Source organism: Anoplopoma fimbria, chromosome 18 (assembly GCF_027596085.1).
Source record: "Anoplopoma fimbria isolate UVic2021 breed Golden Eagle Sablefish chromosome 18, Afim_UVic_2022, whole genome shotgun sequence".
Taxonomy (NCBI): domain Eukaryota; kingdom Metazoa; phylum Chordata; class Actinopteri; order Perciformes; family Anoplopomatidae; genus Anoplopoma; species Anoplopoma fimbria.
The window spans coordinates 525422-535421 of NC_072466.1; the positions used below are offsets into that span (position 1 = coordinate 525422).

General features: G+C 43.1%; 1 protein-coding gene across 1 annotated transcript in view; it reads right to left on the reverse strand.

The window, feature by feature from the left end:
• Positions 1–1109, reverse strand: part of allc (allantoicase) — a 7302-nt gene extending 6193 nt beyond the window's left edge. The window contains exons 1-2 of the mRNA XM_054618527.1: positions 987–1109; positions 392–442 (exon numbers count right to left, since the gene is read on the reverse strand). Coding sequence (XP_054474502.1) covers positions 392–442; positions 987–1076 — 141 coding nt within the window. The 5' untranslated portion in view covers positions 1077–1109. The remainder of the gene's footprint in view (positions 1–391; positions 443–986) is intronic.
• Between the last annotated feature and the right edge of the window lie 8891 nt (positions 1110–10000).

Below are 10000 nucleotides of genomic sequence, written 5' to 3' on the forward strand. Positions count from 1 at the left end.
CCTGAGACGAAGCTGACAGGGTTTAAGGTGAAGCTGATCTGAGTTCTGATTTATCTTGTTTAACATGTTGTTGTTTTTGGGGCGGCTGTGGCACACGAGGTAGAGCGCTCGTCCCGCAACCACAAGGTCGGTGGTTTGAACCTCTCTTCAGCCAACATGTCGAGGTGTCCTTGAGCGAGACACCTAACCCCAAGTTGCTCCCCGGGCGCTTCATAGCAGCCCACTGCTCCTCCGGGATGGTCAAATGCAGAGAATTGTAATTTCCCCATTGTGGGACTAATACAGGCTTAATTATTATTATTATCTCCACAGGTTTAACTGTGTGTGTCATCTGACTGTAGATTACCTAAATATAAACGTAAGCATAAATATGAACGTATCAGAGTCGTACCTTCAGCAGGTTGGCAGCAGGAGCGAACCATTCGTCTGTGGCAAAAATCACCTGGAAGAAGAAGAAGAAGAAGAAGAAGAAGAAGAAGAAGAAGAAAACACGCTGTGTCTTTATTTCAATAACAACCAAAAGATGATCTGATCGATATATTAAAGGAATAGTTCACCACTTAAGGCTCATCACCCTCATGTTGGATTCAGACTAGCGCAGATTGATAACACTCTCATGTCTGTACAGTAAGAATGAGCTACAGCCAGTTAGCTTAGCTTAGCACAAAGACTAGCCACATGTGGCCCGTCCCCTGTGTCTGGACCCACTGGTCTGAAGTGGATGTGAAGAACTTCACACCAGCTTCACATGAACTTGCTGCTCTGACATGGATCATAGACATAAACAGCTGCATGCACTGTTAGTGTCCTTTAGATAAAAGTATATTCATATGTGTGTGATTAGCATGTGCACACATCTGGATTCATTGTCTCTAGGTACCGGTGGTTCCTGACATTATTAGTATAAGATAAAACTTTATTGTTTTGCATCACTGGCTCCAAACAATAACCAGAATATCATAAAAATATGAAGATAAAAATCTCACCTTCCCCCCGACCGCCTCACAGGCCAGATCGTTGGACTGCAGGAAGTCCGGTTCTGCTGCTGCCTCCACTGCTGCTCTCCTCTCCGCCATGGTCGGGTTCTACTGGAGCCTCCACTGAAACGAGCTCATAGTCGACTTCTGTCCTGGAGGACAAAGTTCACCGCCTGTTTATTTAGACAGAGTGAGGGGTCACTGACCTCATGCACAGCAGCCTCCTCTGTTTCAGGTTTTATTTGGTTCTGGGTGGAGAACTCACAGAGTGTCTGGCTGATTGTTTGCATTGATCCTTGATGAGCCGGTAGAACATGTGGAGAACGATAAGACCATCTGGTTCTGTGTCAGAGTTAGTGAAGCCTGAGATGAGGGAGACTGTTGGTTGTCACTAACTTAACGTTGTTACCTACGAGCTGAACTCTGAGTGAACATTACATTACATTACATTACATTACAGTCATTTAGCAGACGCTTTTATCCAAAGCGACTTACAGGAAGTGTATTCAACATAGGTATTCAAGAGAACTACTAGTCACCAGAAGTCATAAGTGCATCTCCTTTCTTAAACAAGCATCTTAAAGCATAAACCAGAGCAAAAGTATAGTGCAGAGGCAGATTACTACGAAAACAATAATTGCAACAAACTAATACGAATACAATAGGTGCTACAAACTAATACGAATAGGATAAGTGCAGTAAACGAATACGAATACAATAAGTGAAACAACTAATACGAATGCAATAAGTGCTACGAGGAAGGCTCAGGGTAGTACTTCTTGAAGAGGTGAGTTTTCAGCCTGCGCCTAAAGATGGGCAGTGACTCTGCTGTCCTGAGGTCAGTGGGGAGTTCATTCCACCACTGAGGGGCCAGGACAGGAAAAAGCTGTGACCGGGTGGATCGGCCGCAGGGACCTCTGAGCGACGGGACAACCAATCCCCGAGGCAGCAGAGAGGAGTGGTCGGGCGGGGGTGTAGGGCTTGACCAAGGCCTGGAGATAGGAAGGAGCTGTTCCTTTTAAGATGCTTGTTTAAGAAAGGAGATGCACTTATGACTTCTGGTGACTAGTAATTCTCTTGAATACCTATGTTGAATACACTTCCTGTAAGTCGCTTTGGATAAAAGCGTCTGCTAAATGACTGTAATGTAATGTAATATCAGAGGTACATATTGTACTTTAACTTCACTGCATATCAGAGGTACATATTGTACTTTTTACGTACTTACTTTCTCTACATATTGCCGGGGGTCGGCACACTTTGTTCCCCAACCTTTACCTGCTGCCTGGCTCAAAAGCAGCTGACCCCAGTGCCTCTCCTTGTGAGTGGTATCCCTGTAGTTCTGTAGGGTCGTGTCCAGCTACCTGACCACCAGGTGATACCCAGCGAGCTCCTCCTCCAGGTCCGGCTCCAGAGAGGGTCCTGTTGTCACGGGTGTGGTGTGGACCCAGAAGCAGTGTGGCAGGACACGGAGTTGAATGCAGAAGGTCGTGAATTCCTATAAGGAAACGCCAAGCCGTCAGGGAAACAGGCAGGGGATCAGGCAGACGGAAAGCAGAGGAAGCGGAGGCTAAACTCGTGGTCGGGGACAGAAGGCTGAGTCATTGACCGGGTCACAGGCAAAGCAGGGAAGTCCAAACAGGCAGAGTCGGCAACGGGAAGTCAGTCCAAAGGAAATTGCTGGAAGGTCTGGCATGAATGCGGCGAACGATCTGGCAGCGAGTGTGTGTGAGACTGGGGTATTTATACTGAGGTGAGTAGTGCAGCAGAGTGAGCAGGTGAGGGGGATGGTGCTGATGAGGTGGGTGTGGCAGACAGGTGCCATGAGTAATACTGGCTGTGTCCCAATCCAGCGGCTGCCAGCGGCTGCAGGCTGGACCGAGCGGTCTCTGAAATGAGACGGTCTGGTCCACAAATTATTTCCTGTATACGTCACCAGCTTTTCCCGCCCCCACCCTTTTGCCGCTCCCGTCTCCTAGCAACCAGCAGCAGTGTAAAGAATTGTAAGACACAAAAAGTGAAAATGGAGCCAGACATGGTCATTTTCTTTTTTTGCTAAACTTTGTATTTGAAGAAATGCTTCACCGCCGGCGACACAGGCGCCTGATATTCATTAGGCTGAGAGAGGACCATTTCCAGGAAAAATTAAAATGAAATTAAAATTGGTTAAGCCGTGTATTTATATGGCTAATATAAAGTAAGTAAAGTAAGTAAAATTTATTTATAAGGCACATTTAAAAACAGTTTTCACTGGCCAAAGTGCCGTACATGGTGCAAAGAGGCATATAAAGGAACACATACCACATACATAGACATAGATAAAACATATAAAATAAACGAGATATCACAAAAGGGGAGGAAAGGCCAGGGAAAAAAGGTGTGTTTTAAGCCTAGATTTAAAAATGGTGATGGAAGGAGCGTTTCTGACTGCAGGCGGCAGCTCGTTCCAAAGGCGGGGGCAGCCACAGCAAAAGCCCTGTCACCCCTCTGTTTTAGCCTAGTGCGTGGAACGTGTAAGAGACCCAAGCTACCTGATCTAAGGGACCTGGGTGCTGAGTGGTGGTGGATGAGCTCTGTGATGTAGGGCGGAGCCAGGCCATTTAGGGCTTTAAAAACCATAAGTACGGTTTTAAAATGAATTCTGTGCTGGATGGGCAACCAGTGGAGGGATGCTAGGATGGGGGTTATATGATCCCGCTTTCTGGATCCAGTCAGCAGCCTTGCTGCGGAGCTCTGGACCAACTGAAGGCGAGAGAGGAGTGATTGAGGGAGTCCTAGGTAAAGGGAGTTGCAGTAATCCAGCCGTGATGTGATGAAGGCGTGTATTACTATTTCCAGATTGTGAAATGATAAATGGGGTTTCATCTTGGCAATGACTCTGAGCTGGTAAAAACTGCTCTTGACCACAGCAGCAATTTGCTTGTCAAAGCAGAAGTTAGAATATAATAATCGATTATTAGATAAGATGTCATTACAACTTATATCATTTCATATTTATAATGTTTCCAACTTTAATCTAAATGTTAATCATACTGTTATTATTCAGTTTATACAGGATAGATAGATCGATCGATAGATAGATAGATGGATAACAATTAATACATATATAAACATATAGACATATATTTATCTAAGTATATTCATACATATATATATGTACATATATACACTTAGATAAATAGATATAGAATAGATAGATATAAGCTTCTATTGAAGTTACACGCACTTAATATTGTTCTTTATTTAACAGTTTTTCTTCTCTTCTTTTCCCAAAACCAGCACAGACAAGGGAGTCACACTCCCCTGCAGGCCCATTTTCTCAAGAATTTTCCCAATCACATTGAGAAATTGATGAAAAGAGAAACAGTTATCAACATGTTAACATGAGGATGCTACCTTAGAAGACACATTTGACGCAGCAGGATATACACACATTCACATAGAAGTCATTTACTTTGATGCCTTACTTTTGGTTTAAAGAAATAAGATAAAAAGGTGACAGTCACAACATGCATTCTGTGACAGCAACACAATAAATAAATGAAAAGGGTATTGTTGTGTAATCAGTAAAGGCTTTATATAGGATGAGAGCTGATTTTACTGTAACCTTAAGTACAAGACGGTCAAATGGAAACATTACTAATGTGCTAATGACTTACTTCAAACCTACGCTGGCAGAATGTTCTCCCCTCAGCTTTATGAACTGAGCAGTTTGCTGCTTGCTCCCTAAAACTAAACTAAATGTCTTCACACCACAAAACTAAAGTAGCAAAATAACCAAGTTCAGTTGAGCTGTGTAGTTAATCCCGATGTTTGTAAGGTTTCTGGACTTTGAAAGTGAATTTCAGGTCCACAACCTGTGGTCTTGTGCTCACGTTGGTCCATTTATGACCCTAATGTGAATTATGATTTATCTGTAAAGACCATCTCAGTGTTGGTGACACAGCTAGCTTCCTCTTCATCAGTTTCTTTTAACGCCCTGCTGATGACGCTGCTCTCGTCCTCTTTAGAGGCGGAGTCAACTCTGGTTGGAGCGGCAGGGACTGCAGTTCCCAGCGTCCTATGCGGCGTGACGTCTATTGGATGCGACCAGGTAGCCCAGGTAGAAACGTGGTAATGAGAAAGTCATTACCAAGTAATGTCAAGTATGGACTTGCAAACTTGCTAGTTCAGACTTGGATAGTACTCCCGAGGATGCGAGGACGCAGTACGTCATTACGTCAGTACGTCATTACGTCATTACGCAATCGGAACAGCAGCGAACGTGATGACGTCACCAACTCAGCTCGTCCTGACCAGAGCCATGGCTCCTGTCTATATCTTATCTAAGGTATATATATATTGACAATAAAATGAAAATGATATAATATATATATATATATATATATGATATATAATGATATAATATATAAAATATAATATTATATTTATTTAATATTATAATATATAATATAATGAAACGAAAATGATATAATATAATATATAATGATATAATATAATAATATAATATATAATGATATAATATAATAATATATAAAATGATAAGGACATCACAATGGATCAGAGGCTGGTTGCTGTCGGTGTGCTTTATAGAGCAGCTGAAGAGGACGGGCCATGTTAGCCTGTCTCTCTAGCTTTGTACGTTTGTCTAATCATCCTATGCTGTTTAACCTGTCTGCTATCATCTATATGGAGACTTGACAGTTTACTTGGCACCCCTAGGTTAAAAACTAATGCAGTTTAATATTGTATAACGTCTTTATTTAATGTTTTAACCTTGCTGAAGTTAACATGTATACACAGGACTGTTATATTAGACTACATTAGCTTTATCTAGGCCGACCTGATAAACTGGCCAGTACAGGGGAGGTTTGATACTTTAGTTTAATATTGGATGGATTAGCATCATTCCACATACAGACCTGCCATTTGTCTTCTTGGTACTCAACATAAAGAGGCTGATACTCAGTCTGACAGGCCTTGTACAGTTAGCACAAACACCACAATACATCAGTGCAGAAGTAGCCTACCTGTGCTATCAGTTTAATAAATATCAAATAGTAAAAACATAAATAAGCAATAAATATAATAAAAATAACAATTAATAAACAATGTAAAGAAATTCAAAAATATATATAAAAAAATCTTTACAGGACCAAAGTCCCTCACAAAGGTACGCACAAGTGCATGACCATGTGCCTCTCCTCGCCATGTTGCCCTGTTTTGTATTACTGAGAGAGCCTTCCTTAAATTCCTTGTGGCTAAAAACAGCCGTAACTGGAGTGAAAACAGAGCGGTGCACTGAGTATAGCCATGCTAGTGTTATTTTCAGAAAACAACTTGGATGTTTTGGGGACCTCAGAGACCTATATTAACTTGTTGAAAAGGATTATAATACATTCAAACTATCAGTTTCACAGTGTAGTGATTAATACCCTCTTTTCAGGAGCTTAGGGACCCCCACAGGCAGAGGGGTAGAGGCCGGTGGTGTGACTGTACCAGCTGGCAGTGGTTCAGTCAGACGGATGCTGCTCCATTACTCCGCCCCTGGTTGTTGCAGCAAACTTGTTGTTGTTCTGCTTCTTGTTGGCCTGTTTGGCAGTTATTTCCAGGTCAGAAGAGGTTACAAAGTCCCTGGAAAAAACATAAACAAAGAGTGACACAGAGTGACACAGAGTGACACACTGCCTCTTCAATAAGATATGAATCATGATGGATGGAGACAGCACAAACCTGTCTCCATCCCTGACCCAGTCACACAGGCAATGATACAAGCACTCAAATAAATACTCACTCATCCATTTTTGGAGGAATTCCTCCTGCCAGTGAAGAGGCTCGTTGGCTGCCCGCCAGGCAATGAGGGCCTGGGTTTCCTCAGTTGTCCCTTGAATTAAATATTGCTTTAATGTTAGTTTGATTGCACAATAATAGCAATTATAACAAGTGTGTATAACAGGGAATAAAGACAAGCAAAACAAATCGGTCTAAAGCACAAAGGCAGGGCTCTAACTTGGTGCAAAGTTAAAGTTGAACAATATAAATGTAAAGTTATGAAAACTTAACTCTGCCAAACCAGTTTGCACAGGAACTAATAATATATGTAAACTAGAAATCCCCCAAACGAGTTATATCTCATGTTTAACTACAGAGACACCAGAGCGGCACATCTGGAGAGGCCTAGCCGAGATCAGGCTGCTGTCAGCGGGATGCATGAGCATCACCGCCCGGTCTCCTCTCTGGTCCTCTCATATATATATATATATATATATATATATATATATATATATATATATATATATATATATATGTTTTCCATTAGCCTCTATCTGGATAACTCGACCGCATATTCCGTTACACAACAACAGCAGTATTTAGACAATGATAACTTACAGTTGTGTCTTTTTTTTTTTTTGCTGGTGCGAAATGCATTCTGGGATACGTAGTCTCCTCCGATGCCTCCGGGCTTTAGGGCTGGACTTGATGACGTTTCACAAGTTGAGAGAAGTGAAACAGCTGTGGAGAGACGCAGGGAGAGGAGACACAGCACGGATATGTAAGTAGTGTGAGGAGAGAGGAGAGAGGAGAGAGGAGACACAGCACGGATATGTAAGTAGTGTGAGGAGAGAGGAGAGAGGAGAGAGGAGAGAGGAGACACAGCACGGATATGTAAGTAGTGTGAGGAGAGAGGAGAGAGGAGAGAGGAGCGAGGAGAGAGGAGACACAGCACGGATATGTAAGTAGTGTGAGGAGAGAGGAGAGAGGAGAGAGGAGAGAGGAGACACAGCACGGATATGTAAGTAGTGTGAGGAGAGAGGAGAGAGGAGAGAGGAGCGAGGAGAGAGGAGACACAGCACGGATATGTAAGTAGTGTGAGGAGAGAGGAGAGAGGAGAGAGGAGAGAGGAGACACAGCACGGATATGTAAGTAGTGTGAGGAGAGAGGAGAGAGGAGAGAGGAGACACAGCACGGATATGTAAGTAGTGTGAGGAGAGAGGAGAGAGGAGAGAGAGGAGACACAGCACGGATATGTAAGTAGTGTGAGGAGAGAGGAGCGAGGAGAGAGGAGACACAGCACGGATATGTAAGTAGTGTGAGGAGAGAGGAGAGAGGAGACAGGAGACAGGAGAGAGGAGAGAGGAGAGAGGAGAGAGGAGACACAGCACGGATATGTAAGTAGTGTGAGGAGAGAGGAGAGAGGAGAGAGGAGCGAGGAGAGAGGAGACACAGCACGGATATGTAAGTAGTGTGAGGAGAGAGGAGAGAGGAGACAGGAGAGAGGAGAGAGGAGAGAGGAGAGACAGCACGGATATGTAAGTAGTGAGAGGAGAGAGGAGAGAGGAGACACAGCACGGATATGTAAGTAGTGTGAGGAGAGAGGAGAGAGGAGAGAGGAGACACAGCACGGATATGTAAGTAGTGAGAGGAGAGAGGAGAGAGGAGAGAGGAGACACAGCACGGATATGTAAGTAGTGAGAGGAGAGAGGAGAGAGGAGAGAGGAGAGAGGAGAGAGGAGACACAGCACGGATATGTAAGTAGTGAGAGGGAGAGAGGGAGAGAGGAGACACAGCACGGATATGTAAGTAGTGTGAGGAGAGAGGAGAGAGGAGAGAGGAGAGAGGAGAGAGGAGACACAGCACGGATATGTAAGTAGTGAGAGGAGAGAGGAGAGAGGAGAGAGGAGAGAGGAGACACAGCACGGATATGTAAGTAGTGTGAGGAGAGAGGAGAGAGGAGAGAGGGGAGAGGAGACACAGCACGGATATGTAAGTAGTGTGAGGAGAGAGGAGAGAGGAGAGAGGAGCGAGGAGAGAGGAGACACAGCACGGATATGTAAGTAGTGTGAGGAGAGAGGAGACAGGAGAGAGGAGAGAGGAGAGAGGAGAGAGGAGACACAGCACGGATATGTAAGTAGTGTGAGGAGAGAGGAGAGAGGAGAGAGGGGAGAGGAGACACAGCACGGATATGTAAGTAGTGTGAGGAGAGAGGAGACACAGCACGGATATGTAAGTAGTGAGAGGAGAGAGGAGAGAGGAGACACAGCACGGATATGTAAGTAGTGTGATTAAAGCTTTCACTACATGAGTCTTTCCAGCAGTGAGGCGTAACGCGTTGCTGTAACAAGGAGAGAGAGAAGGAGTCTTATCTCTCTCCTCCCAACTCTCTTATCTGCCGTCTCCTCGATCCTTGACTCCTCGTCTCCTCGACTCCTCGATCCTCGCTTGAACCGAAAGTCGTTCTGCACCTCCATATAAGGATCGTTAGAGTTGACTCCACCTCTAAAGAGGACGAGAGCAGCGTCATCAGCAGGGCGTTAAAAAGAAACTGTGATGAAGAGGATCAGTGTTCAGCCTTCAATGAAAACACAGGAAGTCACTGAAATGTTTACATCCTGTTGTAGGCTACCTGTAGTTTATAGACTGCGTTTGTAGGCCACCTGTAGTTTATAGACTACGTTTGTAGACTACCTGTAGTTTATAGACTACGTTTGTAGGCTATCTGTAGTTTATAGACTACGTTTGGGTTCTATGATGTCCATCAGTGACATGGTTCTCTCCTTTAAAGGTTTCTGATGCTTCACATCGTTAATCTGTGGACTGAAAACATGTTGACATCAAGTTGGAATTAGGCTTTCTCAATAAATATCTTTATTTACAGATACTAAATAAATAACCTTATTTATTATGATAATAATAATAATAATAATTATTATTATTATTATTATTATAATAATTATTGTCATTATTATGATAATAATAATAATTATTATTATTAATCATAATAATAATTTATTATTATTATTATTATTAATAATAATTATTATCAGCCACATCATTGCACAACGTGAGTCCACTAGCCAACAATCTAGCGTCAAATCTTACATTTACACAGATAATAAGAATTTTCTACAAAACGTGGTGTTTGTTGTCTAAAAATAGCGAGGAGGGAGGATTCAGGGGATCCACTGTATAATAAAGACCACCACAGGGAATAGAAGATGGGGTCTTGGTGAATTTTTTGTTTT